The 21573-nt window shown below is 48.3% G+C and overlaps 1 protein-coding gene across 1 annotated transcript in view; it reads right to left on the reverse strand.

Moving 5' to 3' along the window:
• LOC120065891 (copine-8-like) overlaps positions 1-21190 on the reverse strand; it is an 87201-nt gene extending 66011 nt beyond the window's left edge. Inside the window, exons 1-2 of the mRNA XM_039016935.1 lie at positions 21096-21190; positions 6986-7026 (exon numbers count right to left, since the gene is read on the reverse strand). Of these exons, the coding sequence (XP_038872863.1) occupies positions 6986-7026; positions 21096-21190 (136 nt within the window). The remainder of the gene's footprint in view (positions 1-6985; positions 7027-21095) is intronic.
• Between the last annotated feature and the right edge of the window lie 383 nt (positions 21191-21573).

Below are 21573 nucleotides of genomic sequence, written 5' to 3' on the forward strand. Positions count from 1 at the left end.
TCCCTAGAATTTCTAAGCAAACAGCGGGAGGCAGGGCTTTCTCCTATAGATCTCAATTTTTATGGAACGGTCTGCCTACCCATGTGAGAGACGCAGACTCGGTCTCAACCTTTAAGTCTTTACTGAAGACTTATCTCTTCAGTAGGTCATATGATTGAGTTTAGTCTGGCCCAGGAGTGTGAAGGTGAACGGAAAGGCTCTGGAGCAACGAACCGCCCTTGCTGTCTCTGCCTGGCCGGTTCCCCTCCACTGGGATTCTCTACCTCTAACCCTATTACAGGGGCTGAGTCACTGGCTTACTGGTGCTCTTTCATGCCGTCCCTAGGAGGGGTGCGTCACTTGAGTGGGTTGAGTTACTGACGTGATCTTCCTGTCTGGGTTGGCGCCCCCCCTTGGTTTGTGCTGTGGTGGAGATCTTTGTGGGCTATACTCGGCCTTGTCTCAGGATTGTAAGTTGGTGGTTGAAGATATCCCTCTAGTGGTGCGGGGGCTGTGCTTTGGCAAAGTGGGTGGGGTTATATCCTTCCTGTTTGGCCCTGTCCGGGGGTATCTTCGGATGGGGCCACAGTGTCTCCTGACCGCTCCTGTCTCAGCCTCCAGTATTTATGCTGCAGTAGTTTGTGTGTCGGGGGGCTAGGGTCAGTTGGTTATACCTGGAGTACTTCTCCTGTCTTATCCAGTGTCCTGTGTGAATTTAAGTATGCTCTCTCTAATTCTCTCGTTCTCTCTTTCTTTCTCTCTCTCTGAGAACCTGAGCCCTAGGACCATACGTCACGGCAAACCGGGCATGATGACTCCTTGCTGTCCCCAGTCCACCTGGCCTTGCTGCTGTTCCAGTTTCAACTGCTCTGCCTGCGGTTATGGAACCCCTACCTGTCCCAGACCTGCTGCTTTCAACTCTTAATGATCGGCTATGAAAAGCCAACTGACTTTTATTCCTGATTTATTATTTGACCATGCTTGTCATTTATGAACATTTTGAAAATCTTGGCTCTCTCTAATTCTCTCCTTCTCTCTTTCTTTCTCTCTCTCGGAGGACCTGAGCCCTAGGACCATACGTCAGGACTACCGGGCATGTTGACTCCTTGCTGTCCCCAGTCCACCTGGCCTTGCTGCTATTCCAGTTTCAACTGTTCTGCCTGCGGTTATGGAACCGCCACCTGTCCCAGACCTGCTGTTTTCAACTCTTAATGATCGGCTATGAAAAGCCAACTGAAAATTATTCATGATTATTATTTGACCATGCTTGTCACTTATGAACATTTTGAACATCTTGGCATAGTTCTGTTATAATCTCCACCCGGCACAGCCAGAAGAGGACTGGCCACCCCTCATAGCCTGGTTCCTCTCTAGGTTTCTTCCTAGGTTTTGGCCTTTCTAGGGAGTTTTTCCTAGCTACCGTGCTTCTACGCCTGCATTGCTTGCTGTTTGGGGTTTTAGGCTGGGTTTCTGTACAGCACTTCGAGATATTAGCTGATGTACGAAGGGCTATATAAAATAAACTTGATTGATTGATATTCTCTTTTCTCTCCGCTGGCTATCTGGTAAACAGGCAACACTCTAGGCAGTCTCTTCTGCTGATGTGTGTGGGTCTGGTAGTGATACTCTCTCTATTCTACTCTTTTCCTTTCGGCATGGTTAATACAGTACCTGCCTGGCGCCAGAAAAAAATCTTTATCTTTACCTCTCTAATAAATACCGCTACAACGTAACAAAATGTGTACAAAGTAAAGGGGTCTGAATACTTTCCTAATGCTCTGTAGTTAAAACCACATACCTGCATCCAAAAGAAAATACCAAACATTTGTAGAGCACAAATATGTTCTGAATCATCGCCTCTTTCTACAACACACGCACAATACAAAGGACTGGGATCAGTGGAGGAGCTAACCATCGTTCGCACATACAATACCTTAGCTAGCTAGTAACCACATGTTGAATTCAGAATGTTAACATCATCCCAAAAAAGTACAATTACATCTTGACAATATCATCCACTTATGAGTAAACTCTAAATATCCAACATTTTTCATGAACAAAACACTGTGTGTCATGACTTTGTGATTAAAGGAATCTAACTTTTCTGAAGATGACAGAAAAAGCGTTCCTACCTCTCATAGTGCATCAGAATGGTTTGAGCATGAGCAGACAGGGCAAAACGCAAGCACACACTCCCCTATTCCCAGGATACAGGCATGCATAATAACAAATCAGCATGTTATATTAATATATGAACCTGGTGAAATTCACAAAGTATTTTATCAAATGTTACACTACCGGGATTACGGGGTAATCCTGAATGAATTGTGAATAATGATGAGTGAGAAAGTTAGAGGCATAAATATCATACCCCCCCCCCCCCCTCCCCTGATATTGTAATGGTGAGAGGTTAGCATGTCTTGGGGGTATGATGTTGGTGGGTCTGTAACTTTCTCACTCAAGCCTACATAACCAACCCATAAAGTAAAATGCAACATCCATTTATGGGCAGCTATGTAAACTCTAACATTGATTTATATGGTATTATAAACTGGGTGGTTCGAGCCCTGAATGCTGATTGGCTGAAGGCCGTGGTATATCAGACTGTGTCACGTCCTGACCATAGTTCTTATGTGTTTTGCTTGTTTAGTGTTGGTCAGGACGTGAGCTGGGTGGGAATTCTATGTTGTGTGTCTAGTTTGTCTGTTTCTGTGTCCAGCCTAATATGGTTCTCAATCAGAGACAGCTGTCAATCGTTGTCCCTGATTGAGAATCATATATAGGTGGCTTGTTTTGTGTTGGGGATTGTGGGTGGTTGTTTCCTGTCTCTGTGTTTGTATTCTGCACCAGATAGGACTGTTTCGGTTTGCCACATTTTGTTATTTTGTTCGTTGTAAGTGTTCACTGTTTTTGTTTAATTAAACATGTTGAGCACTGGCTACGCTGCGTGTTGGTCCGATCCCTGTTTCACCCTCTCTTATAGTGAAGAGAGGGAAGGCTGCCGTTACAGAACCACCCACCAAACCCGGACCAAGCAGCGTACCAACGGGCAGCAACGGCAGCAGCAGCAGCAGCGGGACCAGGAGAAATGGACTTGGGAGGACGTATTGGACGGAAAGGGTTGCTACACATGGGAGGAGATCCTGGCTGGTAAGGATCGCCTTCCATGGGAACAGGTGAAGGCAGCTAGGAGAGCGAAAGCAGCTGAGAAGGGGAACCGGTGTTATGAGGGAACACGGCTGGCCAGGAAGCCCGAGAAGAAATCCCAAAAATTTCTTCTCGGCTAAAGGGTAGTGTGGCGAAGTCAGGTAGGAGACCTGCGACCACTTCCCATGCTTACCGTGGAGAGCGGGAGTACGGGCAGACACCGTGTTATGCGGAAGAGCGCACGGTGTCTCCTGTACGTGTGCATAGCCCGGTGCGGGTTATTCCATCTCCCCGCACTGGCCGGGCTAAATTGAGCATTGAGCCAAGTGCCATGAAGCCGGCTCAACATATCTGGCCTCCAGTACGTCTCCTCGGGCCGGTGTACATGGCACCAGCCTTACGCATGGTGTCCCCGGTTCGCCTACACAGCCCAGTGCGGGTTATTCCACCTCCCCGCATTGGTCGGGCTACGGGGAGCATTCAACCAGGTAAGGTTGGGCAGGCTCAGTGCTCAAGGGAGCCAGTACGCCTGCACGGTCCGGTATATCCGGCGCCACCTTCCCGCCCCAGCCCAGTACCATCAGTGCCTACACCACGCACTAGGCTTCCTGTGCGTCTCCAGAGCCCTGTTCCTCCTCCACGCACTAGCCCTATGGTGCGTGTCTCCAGCCCGGTACCACCAGTTCCGGCACCACGCACCAAGCCTCCTGTGCGTCTCCAGAGCCCTGTACGCACTGTTCCTTCTCCCCGCACTCGCCCTGAGGTGCGTGCCCTCAGCCCGGTACCACCAGTGCCGGTACCACGCACCAGGCCTATAGTGCGCTTTGAGAATTCAGTGTGCCCTGTTCCTGCTCCCCGCACTAGCCTTGAGGTGCGTGTCTCCAGTCCGGTACCACCAGTTCCGGCATCACGCACCAGGCCTACTGTGCGCCTCAGCAGGTCAGAGTCGGCCGTCTGCCCAACGCCGCCTGCACTGCTCGTCTGCCCAGCACCGTCTGTACTGCCTGCCTGCCCAACGGCGCCTGCACTGCTCGTCTGCCCAGCGCCGTCTGAGCTGCCTGCACTGCTCGTCTGCCCAGCACCGTCTGAGCTGCCTGCCTGCCCAGCACCATCTGAGCCATCCGTCTGCCCAGCGCCGTCTGAGCCATCCGTCTGCCCAGCGCCGTCTGAGCCATCCGTCTGCCCAGCGCCGTCTGAGCCATCCGTCTGCCCAGCGCCGTCTGAGCCATCCGTCTGCCCAGCGCCATCTGAGCCATCCGTCTGCCCAGCGCCATCTGAGCCATCCGTCTGCCCAGCGCCATCTGAGCCATCCGTCTGCCCAGCGCCATCTGAGCCATCCGTCTGCCCAGCGCCATCTGAGCCATCCGTCTGCCACGAGCCTTCAGAGCCGCCCGTCTGTCCCGAGCCATTAGAGCCGTCCGTCTGTCAGGAGCTGCCAGAGCCGCCAGCCAGTCAGGAGCTGCCAGAGCCGTCCGTCTGTCAGGAGCTGCCAGAGCCGCCAGCCAGTCAGGAGCTGCCAGAGCCGCCAGCCAGTCAGGAGCTGCCAGAGCCGCCAGCCAGTCAGGAGCTGCCAGAGCCGCCAGCCAGTCAGGAGCTGCCAGAGCCGCCAGCCAGTCAGGAGCTGCCAGAGCCGCCAGACAGTCAGGAGCTGCCAGAGCCGCCAGACAGTCAGGAGCTGCCAGAGCCGCCAGACAGTCGTGAGCCGCCCTACAGTCGTGAGCCGCCCTACAGTCGTGAGCCGCCCTCCAGTCGTGAGCTGCCCTCCAGTCGTGAGCTGCCCTCCAGTCATGAGCTGCCCTACAGTCATGAGCTGCCCTACAGTCATGAGCTGCCACTCAGTCCGGAGCTGCCACTCAGTCCGGAGCTGCCACTCAGTCCGGAGCTGCCACTCAGTCCGGAGCTGCCACTCAGTCCGGAGCTGCCATTCAGTCCGGAGCTACCTCTCTGTCCTGAGCTACCTCTCTGTCCTGAGCTACCTCTCTGTCCTGAGCTACCTCTCTGTCCTGAGCTACCTCTCTGTCCTGAGCTACCTCCTAAATCATGTGGGGGCCTTGGGGAGGATTCCTAGGCCAAGGTCGGGGGCGAGGGTCGCCACTCAAAGGACGCTAAGGAGGGGGACAAAGACAGTGGTGGAGTGGTGTCCTCGTCCACCGCCGGAGCCGCCACCGCGGACAGATGCCCACCCAGACCCTCCCCTTGAGTTTTAGGGGTGCGTTCGGAGTCCGCACCTCAGGGGGGGGGGTACTGTCACGTCCTGACCATAGTTCTTATGTGTTTTGCTTGTTTAGTGTTGGTCAGGACGTGAGCTGGGTGGGAATTCTATGTTGTGTGTCTAGTTTGTCTGTTTCTGTGTCCAGCCTAATATGGTTCTCAATCAGAGACAGCTGTCAATCGTTGTCCCTGATTGAGAATCATATATAGGTGGCTTGTTTTGTGTTGGGGATTGTGGGTGGTTGTTTCCTGTCTCTGTGTTTGTATTCTGCACCAGATAGGACTGTTTCGGTTTGCCACATTTTGTTATTTTGTTCGTTGTAAGTGTTCACTGTTTTTGTTTAAATAAACATGTTGAGCACTGGCTACGCTGCGTGTTGGTCCGATCCCTGTTTCACCCTCTCTTATAGTGAAGAGAGGGAAGGCTGCCGTTACAGACTGTATACCATGGTTATGACAAAACATGAATTTTGTTGACAAAACACTAATTACGTTGGTAAGCAGTTTATAATAGCAATAAGGCACCTCGGGGGTTTGTGGTATATGGCCAATATACCATGGCTAAGGGCTGTATTCAGGCACTCCGCGTTGCGTGGTGCATAAGTGCATATATTGGCCATATACCACAACCGCTGGTGCCTTATTGCTTAAATAGATGTCGTTCAATTGGTAATATACATTTTTGTCTTCTTTGTATGCCTCCTAAGAGAAAGTAGTCTGAAAGTAACTGCAAGTAATTAGATTACGTTACTGAGTTTGGATAATCCAAAAGTTAGGTTACTCGTGACACTTTTGGACAAGTAACTAGTAACTGTAACAGATTACATTTAGTAAGTAACCTACCCAACCCGGTGTGCATGTGTGTGTGTGTGTCTTGGGCCCCCTGGCTTGCAGTGCAGTGCTGAGGAGGTATAATGCTGTGTGACTGGGGTCAGTACCGTCTGCACATCAGCGATATGGACACAGCACAAGTACCGCCTTGGATAAAGATGCTACAGCCTCCAGCCAGCCAGCCAGCCAGGCAGCCTCCAGCCAGCCAGCCAGCCAGCCACCAGCAAGCCAGCCAGCCACCCAACCAGCCTCCAGCCAACCAGCCTCCAGCCAGCCAGCTACCCAGCCAGCCTCTAGCAAGCCAACCAGCCAGCCAGCCAGCCAGTAGGCCTCTCGGATCAGAGTCCTCCCTCCTTGCTAGTGTTGAGTCTGACCACATCTCCTTCAGAGGGCCAAATGTCCTAATTTTAAGGATGTACTTATCTACACACTACAGACCACAGACATCCCATTATCTCTATGACAGATATGGCTGGTTAAGGTTAGGCAAAAATCCAGAAACATGACTAAAATGTCATGATTTTGAAGATTTCTAGAATCAGCAGGGAATAAGCAGCAGAGGAATCCTCTAACCTATGGCTGGTGTACACGAGGACAGACTGTTTCTGCTCAGTCAAGTAGAGCCAGAGTTGAGATTACAGTGACAAATACGACATCTGACATACTATGCAAATGCACACTGATTCACAGGGGGAAGAGAGAGGGCCAGAAAGAACGAGAGAGAATAAGTGTGTGTGTGTGTGTGTGTGTGTGTGTGTGTGTGTGTGTGTGTGTGTGTGTGTGTGTGGGTAAATGCGTGTATAAAAGACAATCTTACTTGGGTCTGATTTGGAGAATGTGTCTCTGTCCAGGAGATTTCTGTAAAACAAGAGAGCAAAGAAACAGCCGTTATTGTTTGTGAAAGATGTTATCTGTATTAGGGGAAACAGCGCCACTGTTCACCCCAGCACCTTTGTTATTGTTTTGTTATTAGAGGAGAAACGGAGGGGAGGAGCCTCCGGCAGGCTTGGTAAAAATACATTCACTATATATTCTGCTGTTCTATTGCACGTGTACTGATGTCAGATGGGAAATAAACTTTGTTGGTTGTTTGCAGTAACTTCTTTGCTGTTGCAATATCCCAAATGGACGTGGCCGTTTCACCAATGAAGGATTCCATATTTAAATGACTTATTTTAAATATGTTATTAGGTAGTTATATAGTCATTATTTGGTACCCTAACTACCATTTTACCAAGTGATTTCTCCATTCATCCAGTAAAGCCTTGCGATTCGTTTTTCAAACAGGGAAAAAACTATAAAAAATGTGTTTTTTTGACACTCCGTTGGTAGAGACTAAAGATGTAATCAAATTTCATCCTACAAGAATGCACTGAAGAGACAAGTCCCATTTCCTACCAGATGCTCCAAGCCAGTGAGGTACCCCACCGTTAACAAGCAGGGGCCAGATTACATTTGCACACCACCACAACACCACACCGCCACAACACTACAACAACACCACACCAACACCGCAACACCGCAACAACACCACACCACCACAACAACACCACCACACCACAACAACACCACAACACCACACCACCACAACAACACCACCACAACACCACAACCACACCACAACACCGCAACACCGCAACAACACCACCACAACACCGCAACCACACCACAACACCACCACACCACCACAACAACACCACACCACCACAACAACACCACAACACCGCAACAACACCACCACAACACCGCAACAACACCACCACAACACCGCAACCACACCACAACACCACCACACCACCACAACAACACCACACCACCACAACAACACCACAACACCACACCACCACAACAACACCACACCGCAACAACACCACCACAACACCGCAACCACACCACAACACCGCAACACCGCAACAACACCACCACAACACCGCAACCACACCACAACACCACCACACCACCACAACAACACCACACCACCACAACAACACCACAACACCGCAACAACACCACCACAACACCGCAACAACACCACAACACCACACCACCACAACAACACCACCCCACCACAACAACACCACCCCACCACAACAACACCACCCCACCACAACAACACCACCCCAACACAACAACACCACAACACCACACCACCACAACACCACCACAACACCACCACACCACCACACCACCACAACACCACCACAACAACACCACACCACCGCAACCACACCACAACACCACCACACCACCACACCACCACAACACCACCACAACACCACCACAACACCGCAACCACACCACAACACCACCACACCACCACAACAACACCACACCACCACAACAACACCACAACACCGCAACAACACCACCACACCACCACAACACCGCAACAACACAACAACACCACACCACCACAACAACACCACAACACCACACCACCACAACACCACAACACCACAACAACACCACAACACCGCAACCACACCACAACAACACCACACCACCACAACAACACCACAACACCACACCACCACAACAACACCGCAACACCGACACAACACCACCACAACAACACCACACCACCACAACAACACCGCAACACCGCAACCACACCACAACACCGCAACACCGCAACCACACCACAACACCGCAACAACAACACCACACCACCACAACAACACCGCAACACCGACACCACACCACCACAACAACACCGCAACACCGACACAACACCACCACACCACCACAACAACACCACAACACCACAACACCGCAACCACACCACAACAACACCACACCACCACAACAACACCACAACACCACACCACCACAACAACACCGCAACACCGACACAACACCACCACAACAACACCACACCACCACAACACCACCACAACACCGCAACCACACCACCACAACACCACACCACCACAACACCACAACACCACACCACCACAACAACACCACAACACCACCACAACAACACCACCACACCACCACAACAACACCACAACACCACACCACCACAACACCACAACACCACACCACCACAACAACACCACAACACCACCCCACCACAACAACACCACCCCACCACAACAACACCACCCCACCACAACAACACCACAACACCACACCACCACAACAACACCACACCACTGCAACACAACATCACAACACCACAACACTGCACCACCGCCACAACACCACCACACCGCAACATCACCACCACAACACACCACCGCCACAACACCACCACACCGCAACATCACCACCACACCACACCACCACAACAACACTGCAACACCGCCACAACACCACCACACCACAACGCCACCACCACAACACCACAACACCATACCACCGCAACAACACCGCAACACCACCACAACAACACTGCAACACCGCCACAACACCACCACACCACAACGCCACCACCACAACGCCACCACCACAACAACACCACCACCACAACACCATACCACCACAACACCATACCACCACAACAACACCGCAACACCACAACACTGCACCACCGCCACAACACCACCACACCACAACACCACCACCACAACACCATACCACCGCAACAACACAACAACACCACCACAACACCATACCACCGCAACACTGCACCACCGCCACAACACCACCACACCACAACACCACCACCACAACACCACCACCACAACAACACTGCAACACCGCACCACATCACAACACCACCGCAACATCACAACACCGCACCACCACAACACCACAACACCATGTTATGTGCCGCTCCGACACACAACATCAGATGTACAGTGGAAGAGGTCTCCCAGCATGCCTCGTTAGCAGTGTTTGTGTGTGTGATACGTTAGCAGCAGCAGAATAGTGGGTCTGTTACTCTGTTTAGTTTCTAACAGCACTGTATGTCACACTGTGCTGCACCGGGTGGTGAGTCCAGGTCAAACACAGAAAAGAGCCTAAGAAAACCCAAAACCGCTCACAACTTGAATTCCTGCCAGATAATACATTAAACTCCATCAACCTTTCATGCTCTGTTTTGTTGAAGCTCTGAGCTGTGAAACTCTGACTTATTTAAGAGACTAGAAGAAAAATAGTTGTCCATCAGGCAGGCATCTACAGACCACTAGACACGCAGAGAGACAGAGAGAGAGAGAGGGCGAGAAATAGGGAGAGAGAGGGTTTGGTTTTCGCTATCATGCTAGCCAGGGGGGCACCGCACAACATTCATTCTGTGACAAGGCAGCCAAGTGCAGCAAGTGTCTTTGGGCGTTGATCGTTAGTGATGTATCTGGATCAGCCACCCATGTTGTGCTGATTCCAGCCTGCCCCAGATGGTATCACACTATGTCGGTCTGGCTGACCGCTACATGCCTCTGTCAGAGCAGAGCTCCACTAGCCCATTAGTTGGCTGAAACCATATAGAAGTGATAATAAGAGATAGAATTGGGCTGTTCACATCAAATGTGTGTAATGACTGGAGAGTGGAGACGACTGGAGACGACTGGAGAGTGGAGACGACTGGAGAGTGGAGACGACTGGAGAGTGGAGACGACTGGAGGGTGGAGACGACAGGAGAGTGGAGACGACTGGAGGGTGGAGACGACTGGAGACGACTGGAGAGTGGAGACGACTGGAGAGTGGAGACGACTGGAGAGTGGAGACGACTGGAGACGACTGGAGAGTGGAGACGACTGGAGAGTGGAGACGACTGGAGAGTGGAGACGAGTGGAGACGAGTGGAGACAACTGGAGAGTGGAGACGACTGGAGGGTGGAGACGACTGGAGGGTGGAGACGACTGGAGGGTGGAGACGACTGGAGACAACTGGAGGGTGGAGACGACTGGAGGGTGGAGACGACAGGAGAGTGGAGACGACTGGAGATGACTGGAGAGTGGAGACGACTGGAGGGTGGAGACGACTGGAGGGTGGAGACGGCTGGAGGGTGGAGACGACTGGAGGGTGGAGACGACAGGAGAATGGAGACGACTGGAGGGTGGAGACGACAGGAGAGTGGAGACGACTGGAGACGACTGGAGGGTGGAGACGACTGGAGAGTGGAGACGACTGGAGAGTGGAGACGAGTGGAGACGACTGGAGAGTGGAGACGACTGGAGAGTGGAGACGACTGGAGAGTGGAGACGACTGGAGGGTGGAGACGACTGGAGAGTGGAGACGACTGGAGATGACTGGAGAGTGGAGACGACTGGAGGGTGGAGACGACTGGAGGGTGGAGACGACTGGAGGGTGGAGACGACTGGAGGGTGGAGACGACAGGAGAGTGGAGACGACTGGAGAGTGGAGACGAGTGGAGACGACTGGAGAGTGGAGACGACTGGAGAGTGGAGACGACTGGAGAGTGGAGACGACTGGAGAGTGGAGACGAGTGGAGACGAGTGGAGACGACTGGAGAGTGGAGACGACTGGAGAGTGGAGACGACTCTGGGTCTGGGAGGGGTATGTGATGGTGGAGGTGTATGATGGGAGAGGTGTGATGGGAGGGGTGTGTGATGGTAGAGGTGTGTGATGGTAGAGGTGTGTGATGGTAGAGGTGTGTGATGGTAGAGGTGTGTGATGGTAGGTGTGTGTAATGGGAGGGGTGTGTGATGGTAGAGGTGTGTGATGGGAGAGGTGTGTGATGGTAGAGGTGTGTGATGGGAGGGGTGTGTGATGGGAGAGATGTGTGATGGGAGAGGTTTGTGATGGGAAGTGTGTGATAGTAGAGGTGTGTGATGGGATAGGTGTGTGATGAGAGGGGTGTGTGATGGGAGAGGTGTGTGATGGGAGAGGTGTGTGATGGTAGAGGTGTGTGATGGGAGGGGTGTGTGATGGGAGAGGTGTGTGATGGGAGTGGTGTGTAGGAGAGGTGTTTGATTGTAGAGGTGTGTGGGAGAGGTGTGTGATTGGAGAGGTGTGTTATGGGAGAGGTGTGTGATGGTAGAGGTGTGTGATGGTAGGGGTGTGTGATGGGAGAGGTGTGTAATGGTAGAGGTGTGTGATGGTAGAGGTGTGTGATGGTAGAGGTGTGTGTAGGAGAGGTGTGTGTAGGAGAGGTGTGTGATGGTAGAGGTGTGTGATGGTAGAGGTGTGTGATGGTAGGGTTGTGTGATGGGAGAGGTGTGTAATGGTAGAGGTGTGGGAGGGAGAGAGAGAGAGAGTTGGCTGGAGTGTGGAGACGACTGGAGTGTGGAGACGACTGGAGAGTGGAGACGACTGGAGAGTGGAGACAACTCTGGTTCTGGGAGGAAGGGGTGTGTGATGGGAGGGGTGTGTGATGGTAGAGGTCTGTGATGGGAGGGGTGTGTGATGGGAGGGGTGTGTGATGGTAGAGGTGTGTGATGGGAGGGGTGTGTGATGGGAGAGGTGTGTGATGGAGGAGGTGTGTGGGAGAGGTGTGTGATTGGAGAGTTGTGTGATTGGAGAGGTGTGTGATGGTAGAGGTGTGTGACGGTAGAGGTCTGTGATGGGAGGAGTGTGTGATGGGAGAGGTGCGTGATGGTAGAGGTGTGTGATGGGAGAGGTGTGGGAGGGAGAGCGAGAGAGAGAGAAAGGGGGAGAGAGAGGGAGGGAGAAAGAGAGAGGGAGAGGGAGAGGGATTGAGAGAGGGAGATGGGGAGAGAGGGAGAGAGGGAAAGAGGGAAAGAGAGAGGGAGAGAGGGAGAGAGAGGGAGAGTGTGTGTGTGAGCTCCTCTGTTCCAGCTGCTTCACGTGTACCCAAGGCCAGCGGCCTCTCTCTGACTGTTCATTCAGGGGAAATATTTTTAAAAGCCCTTCCTTCCCCCCCACCCACCACGGGCAGTCCAGGAATTTCAGGTGGGCTGCACAGAGTGACTCCTCGCCGTTCATCAAACATTTACGAGCACAGTCATTGCACAACATCAGAATTACATTTGAAATTCCACCACTTACATCATGCAGCAGTCACCTAACATCACAAGGCCTATTCAATTCTACAAGCCATTCCCAAAGTCGGACTAAAACTGTGTGAGTTGAGGGGGACAACTTCCATCTGAGATGACACTGGAGATCAGACTAGCATGAACACACAGTATTCCCAAAAAAGGGGAGCATAAACTATTATTACCTTTAGAGGTTGAGAAGAAAACAAAAAGGGAAAGCAAGCCCAAGAATGTTCTAGAACACTAGAACTAGAGCACTAGAACTAGACGACTAGAAATAGAAGACTAGAACTAGAGCACTAGAACTAGAATCCCAGAACCAGAGCACTAGAACTAGAACACTAGAACTAGAACGCAAGAACTAGAACACTAGAGCACAAGAACTAGAACACTAGAACTAGAACACAGGGACTAGAGCACTAGAACTAGAACACAAGAACTGGAGCACTAGAACTAGACCACAAGAACTGGAGCACTAGAACTAGGGCACTAGAACTAGAACACAAGAACTAGAGCACTAGAGCACAAGAACTAGAACACTAGAACTAGAACACTAGAACTAGGGCACTAGAACACAAGAACTGGAGCACTAGAACTAGGGCACTAGAACACAAGAACTAGAGCACTAGAACTAGAACACTAGAACTAGGGCACTAGAACTAGAATTAGAACACTAGAGCACAAGAACTAGAACACTAGAACTAGGGCACTAGAACTAGAACACAAGAACTAGACCACTAGAACTAGAACAATAGAACACCAGCACTAAAGCAATAGAACAACAACACAAGAACTAGAGAACTATAACTAGAACACTAGAACTCTATAACTGGAAAACAAGTTCTAGAGCACTAGAGCTAGAACACTAGAATTAGAGAAATAGAACTAGAACATTAGAACTAGAGCACAAGAACTAGAACACTATAACACTAGATCTAGAACACTAGAAATAGAGCACTAGAACTAGAGCACTTGCACTAGAAAACTAGAACAATAGAACTAGAACACTAAAACACAATAACTAGAACACAAAAACTGGAGCACCAAAACTAGAACACTAGCACTAGAACACCAGAACTAGAAAACTAGAACTAGAACACTAGAACTAGAACACCAGAACTAGAAAACTAGAACTAGAACACTAGAACTATTGCACCAGAACATAACACTAGAACTAGAACAGTAGGACAAGGGAGCTAGTACTAGAAAACTAGATCTAGGGCACTAGAACTAGAACACAATAACTAGAGCACTAGAACTAGAACACTAGAAGTAGAACACTAGAACTAGAGGAGTAAAACCAGGGCACTACTACTAGAACACTAGATCTAGGGCACTAGAACTAAAATACAATAACTAGAGCACTAGAACTAGAACACTAGAACTAGAACACTAGAACTAGAGCACTAGAACACTGGATATAGAACACTAGAACTAGAGTACTAGAACACGATAACTAGAGCACAATAATGAGAACACTAGAACTAGAGCACTAGAACACTAGAACTACCTAGAACTAGAGCACTAGAACTAGATGTATAACACAAGATCAAGAACACTAAAACACTAGAACTAGCGCACTAGAACTAGAACACTAGAAATAGAACACTAGATCACAATAACTAGAACACTAGAACTAGAACGAGAACAAAAGAACCAGAGCACTAGAACTAGAACGCTGGAACTAGACTACTATTACGACAACACTAAAACTAGTGCACTAGAACTAAAACACAAGAAATATGGAATTAGAACTAGAACAAAAAACTAGAACACTAGAACTAGAATACAAGAACTGGAGCACTAGAACTAAGTCACTAGAACCCGAACACTAGATCTGGAACACTACAACTAGAACACTACAACTAGAGCACGACAACTAGAGCACTAGAACTAGAACACAAGAACTAGAGCAGTAGAACTAGGGAACTAGTATAAGAACACTAGATCTAGAGCACTAGAACTAGAACACTAGAACAAGAACACTAGAACTAGAACACTAGAACACAAGAACTAGAGCACTGGATCTAGAACAGCATGCAATTGGCATGTTGACTGCAGGAATGTCCCCCAAAGCTGTTGCCAGAGAATTGAATGTTAATTTCTCTACCAAAAGCCACCTCCAATGTCGTTTTAGAGAATTTGATGGTACGTCCAACAGGCCTCACAACCACATGCCACGTGTAACCACGCCAGCCCAGGACCTCCACCTTCGGCTTCTTCACCTGCGGGATCATCTGAGACCAGCCACCCGGACAACTGATGAAACTGAGGAGCATTTTGTCTGTAATAAAGCCCTTTGTGGGGAAAAACTCATTCTGATTGGCTGGGGTTGGCTCCCAGTGGGTGGGCCTATGTCCTCCCAGGCCCACCCATGGCTGCACCCCTGCCCAGTTATGTGAAATACATAGATTAGGGCCTAATGAATTTATTTCAATATACTGATTTCCTTATATGAACTGTAACTCAGTAAAATTGTTGCATGTTGAGTTTATATTTTTGACAAGTATAGATTTAAAGGCAAAACTGTAACTTGGCCACTCAGGAACATTCACTGTTTTCTTGGTAAGCAACACCAGTGTAGATATGGGCTTGTGTTTTAGGTTATTGAATTTATTTCCCAGTGTCTGGTGGAAAGCAGACTGAACAAGGCTTTCCTGTAGGATTTTGCCTGTGCTTAACCCCCTGTTCTTAATAACGATTAAGAGCATACCCATAACATAATGCAGTCACCACTGTGGCTGAAAATGTGGAGCGTGGTACTCAGTAATGTGTTGTATTGGATTTGCCTCAAACATAACACTTTGTATTCAAAACAAAAAGTGAATTGCTTTGCCAAATGTTAGACGGGATTAGTGCCTTGTTGCAAACAGGATAGATGTTTTGTAATATTTTTTATTCTGGACAGGCTTCATTCTTTTCACGCTGTCAATTAGGTAAGTATTGTGGAGTCACTACAATGTTGTTGATCCATCCTCAGTTTTCTCCTATCACAGCCATTAAACTCCGTAACTGTTTTAAAGTCACCATTGGCCTCATGATGAAATCCCTGAGTGGTTTCCTTCTTCTCCGGCAACTGAGTTAGGAAGGACGCCTGTCTCTTTGTAGTGACTGGGTGTATTGATACACCATCCAAAGTGTAATTAATAACTTCACCATGCTCAAAGGGATATTCAATGTCTGCTTTATTCTTTTTTACCCTTCTACCAATAGATGCCCCTATTGGAAGATGGGTAAAATCTCAATGGTCTTTGTAGCTGAATCTGTGTTTGAAATGCACTGCTCGACTGAGGGACCTTACAGACAAGTGTATGTGTGGGGTACAGCGATGAGCTAGTCATTCAAAAATTATGTTAAACACTATTATTGCACACATAGTGAGTCTATTTTTCTCCTGAACTTATTTATACTTGTCATAACAAAGGGGTTAAATACTTATTGACTCAAGACATTTCAGCTTTTCATTTTTCATTCATTTGTAAACATTTAGAAAAACATTATGGGGTATTGTGTGGAGGCCAGTGACAACCAATCTCAATTTAATACATTTTAAATTCAGGCTGTAACACAACAAAATGTGGACAAAGTCAAGACATGTGAATACTTTCTGACGGCACTGTATAGCACACTGCTCAAGGAGTTTTCTGAAAATTATTTTTGTAAAACTTGCGCAATGCAATTTGGGGAGCAAGTTGAAGAAGACAGACAGAAACAGAGAGAGAGAAATAACCGCCAACCAATATGTGAAAGTGATGGAGGTGCCCGCTGTCCTCTCTCTCAAGTAAATAGTTATAATCACAGGGCTGGTGGGGCCTTAATGAGACCAAATGGCCCTTTTGAAAAGCTTCATTAACGTAGTCACTAAGTGTGAACCCCTTGGGGCAGGGGTTCTGGCCCCATGCCACTCACCCAACTTTATAGTCCTGCGACTTCACTGTTACCCTGGAAACCACCGTTACCTTTCTCTGCATCTGTCCTACAGATGAGGGATCTTAATTTGATAATTTTCTCACAACAAGAAAGTAATCCTGCAGCAACAGGAAATGTGAACTATTGTATGAACTATAACATACATTAAATTAAAGGTCCAATGCAGCCATTTTTATCTCAATATCAAATCATTTCTGGGTAACAATTAAGTACCTTACTGTGATCGTTTTCAATTAAAATGGTCAAAAAGAAACAAAATACCTTCTTTGCAAATTTTGTGAGGACTATCTGGGAGTGGTGTGAGTATTTGTATTTATTATGGATCCCTATTAGTTCTTGTCAAGGCAGCCACTACTCTTCCTGGGGTTTATTATGGATCCCCATTAGTCCCTGCCAAGGCAGCATCTACTCTTCCTGGGGTATATTATGGATCCCCAAAACATTACAATACATTCATAACAGATTTCCCAACACACTAACTGTGTGCCCTCAGGCCCCTACTCAACTACCACATATCTACAACACAAAATCCCCAAAATTGCAGGACATTTCCTGCAACAACAGGGTGATCAAATTAAGATCCTACACCTATATATGATCCAGCTCTTGTGCGATTTAGGCCCCTGGAGCCTCTATGCTCTGGGTCTTGTACCATTTAACCTTTTGTGGCCTTTACATTACATCCTGCAGTGTTGTTAATGTTTTGCTACAGGTCTATTAGCTCGCTGGCAAATTGCAACAAGACTAGGGGACCTGGGCACCTCCATGACAAATCAGGGCCTTGTCACACCCTGATCTGTTTCACCTGTCCTTGTGCTTGTCTCCACCCCCTCCAGGTGTCGCCCATCTTCCCCGCTTATCCTCTGGGTATTTATACCTGTGTTTTCTGTCTGTCTGTGCCAGTTTGTCTTGTTTGTTCAAGTCAAGGGGGTTGCCTACTAGACAGCCTACCACGACGGTAACCTCCCAGCCCCTCTGTAACCCGGCTGGTAGCAGCGCCGTCACCCCTTCAAGAGACATAGCTCATTTGTTGAAGTGAGTACACTGGTGGGTCTTCAAGATAATTGTTCGTCTCCCCTTACTCTCCATGCCACCCTGCTGTGGGGCGACCAGTTCAAGTCTCTCCAGGTACTCATCGACTCGGAGGCCGATATGAGTCTCATGGACGTTACACTGGCGTCCGAGGTAGGCAACCCCACTCAATCCCTCTCCATTCCCATGGGAGTTAGAGCTCTATAGGCCGGGTCACGCACCAGACCACCCCCGTCAACCTACGAGTGTCGGGGAACCACAACGAGACAATCCAATTCCTGCTGGTTAGGTCTCTGCAGGTTCCCGTGGTATTGGGATTCTCTTGGCTCCAGTGTCTTGTTTGTTCAAGTCAACCAGCTTTTTGTCTCTGCGCCTGTTTTTCCCCAGTCTCTCTTTTTCTCGGTCTCCTGATTTTTGACCTTGGCCTCGACCTCTGCCTGACCTGAGCCTGCCTGCCGTCTTGTACCTTGGCCTCTACTCTGGATTATCGATCCCTGCCTGCCTTGACCTGCCATTTGCCTGCCCCTGTTACAATAAACATTGTTACTTCACACAGTCAGCACTTTAGTCTTAGCTTGACTCCTGATAGGCCTGTCTATAAGAATTGAAATAGCAATGTGGGCCCTCCAACAATTGTCAGATACTGACGTCAATATTGATATCTCACCCCCAAGAGACATACGGCACTCCGAATGTATGATTCCAATAATGCTCACATGTAAAGAGTGAACCACACACTGAACAGTTAAACCTTAGTAGGACTATTCTCAAGACTCTCGCTGTCAGAGCCTACGCTGAGGCAACCTGATTTGATGAGCCATAGAAAAACTGCTCCTTTCTAAATCTGCACCAACTATCAAAATGAACACTGCTGCTTCTAAATTGTAGGTGTATTCTGTACAGAGATAAATTCACAGTATGCATAGATTAGGAGACAGTGAGTGTCTCCATTCATTCATTCCTACCCATGGTGACATATTGACCCAGCAGCTCCACGAGGATCTAAAGTCGCTGAAGGTTGGGATCCCTGCTCAATACAATACCCTTTCTGCCTCTTGTCTGCCCAAAGGTCTCCCATAATAAGACTGTCTCCCTCCTGCAGCTCAGACCATCCAGATGACAGCATCCCAATCTAGGCTAACACTTTCTCAAATGGACACTTTCAAAACAGAAATCTCTCTTAGAGGCATCATGCACCTCCTTTTTTTGAAAGGACAATGACTGACATATTTGAATGAATTATGCATAAAGGAAACTAGGCTATATCTTTGTATTTTTAAAGTGTACAAGTGGATACATCAGAGGGGGCATGTGCCACTTCTTATTAAACGTTTCATAATAAAGAATCAAAGCTCTTTTGATCCTTAAGGCCCTGAAGCCGCAAGCCTCTTGAGCACATATCTAGACACACGACGCAGACTATAGTACTGGGAGATGGTGATCAAGGGTGATAGTCCCTCATCAACTATAAGTCTGTGTCCCAAATGGCACGCTATGGGCCCTGGTAAACGGTATATAGGAAATAGGGTGCCATGTGGAATGCAGCCAAAATCATGATTGTCACTGCTGCTGTGGCAGCAGATTGGAGATATGTTTCCGATTTTTATTTTATTAGGATCCCCAATGGCGACTGCTATTATTACTGGGGTCCTACACATAACGAAAAAGGCATTACAGACCAAATACTTTACAATTTACATACATTTAAAAACATTAACATGTAGTGTGCATGTGTGTGTGTGTGCATCTATCAGTTACACATACATGTCAGTACATTGACATCTTACAGTAATTGGGTCTGAACTAATCAATGTATCCGTTCTCTGTTCTGCTTTACTACACTGCATGGCATGCTGATGATTCTGGGTTAATTGACTGAAAGGTCCCCTTGAAGGACTTAACCCATTACCATTCTATGTCAAAACTTTAAGGGGTGGTCATAGGAGTACTGAGATAACTATCATCATCATCATCAAGACCCAGCTTTAAAGCCTATAAACCATCTTATATGACTGTAAACAATGTCATACAGTATGCACTTCAACATACATAGAAAATAGACAGTATCACAATTTACCCCTCTCAATTAAGTCACCACAAAGAGCACAGCAACTGCATTCCCTTTAAAAATACATCCAAAACAACCTCACAACTACGTAGGCTATTTATCCATTCTATACACCGCCACAAGAATAAACATAGGCAGAATAAAATGTCAGTTTGGCTTAAAGAAACAAGCTGTAATGGCGATCTGATATTCAGCACCATTGAAGCAGAAAGCGACAGAATGTGAATCAGAATTCGGAAGTTCAGCACCACATGAGTGGACAGAGACCGACTCATGTGCACCGTGCAGCCACTCCCACTCAGAGAATCCCCGTGTGTGTGTGTGTATGTGTCTGTGTTAAATTATGTCCACAGTGAGTCTTGTGACTGACCGTGTGACCAACCAGCCGCGGGAGCATCACCTCATTCTGGTAGAAGGAACTCCGCGAGGACCCCGGGCTGAAGGAGGCGCGTGGCTCTTACGCAACATGGAGCCCGAGCCAGCCAGATGCGGCTCCAGTTGTACTTGTATCTGACTGGAAGTCACATCTCTCCGGGGAGATGCAGTTAAAGCATCCATAAATTATCTTAGTTGCATCATCCATTTTCTGGACGGCGGTTTGTTTAGTTAATTGGAGCCCAAAGGGAAGCGCGAGAGCTTTCACGTTAAGAAACACTAAAAACCACGTTCATCTAGGGTCATAAACTTGATTTAAACATTCCTCAAATGTTACCTTGATTGATAAACCTATAAAGCAATAATGATAATAGTTAAACTGACAAGATATATTGAAATGTTTATCATATGGTTATGATTAACATACGTTTGTTTTCTGGCCACATAAAATAAAATGAATTGTTAGTGCTAGAATGCTTGATGGAAATGTATTGAAAACTTGCAGTACGCCAATCATCATAAGCACCGTTCTCCATAATCTTAAACTGCAAGCATTCCGATTCCACTTAATAGCAATGTGAAGGAATGCTGAACAGCCCCTCTAGCCTACTCACCTACACGACACCGTGAGCTCAACTTTGGTGGCGGGAATGGCAGCGGTGAACGGGTCAAAGTCTCCAATACACGCCATATTCATAAAGCTACTCATCGTCGAAATCTCCCGTTAAACCGTCCTTTTTCGGTCGTATAAAATAAGGAAGCAACCGTTAAAAACGGTGCGCTGCTTAGGGTCGCCGTTGCATGAGGCTGCGAGAGGAGTGTTGCCCACAACAGACCAGCGTCATGTGTGACCGTTGAAAGATTCATCTCATTCTAGGACGCAAAGCTGAGAACGAGGTAGTAGCCTATTATATGGGTGATAGTGCGGAGGGTGGGAAGCTCACGAGGTCAGCCTAAACACTTGCAGAAATAACATTGGAAAAATAAACAAGATAACATATTATAGGAGGCCTAAAGGCTACTGTGCTAATGTTTTTAGGCAGCCATTGCAAATTCTTTATTGCATAAATTAACATAAGGATTTGTAGCCCG

Source organism: Salvelinus namaycush, chromosome 21 (assembly GCF_016432855.1).
Source record: "Salvelinus namaycush isolate Seneca chromosome 21, SaNama_1.0, whole genome shotgun sequence".
NCBI lineage: Eukaryota > Metazoa > Chordata > Actinopteri > Salmoniformes > Salmonidae > Salvelinus > Salvelinus namaycush.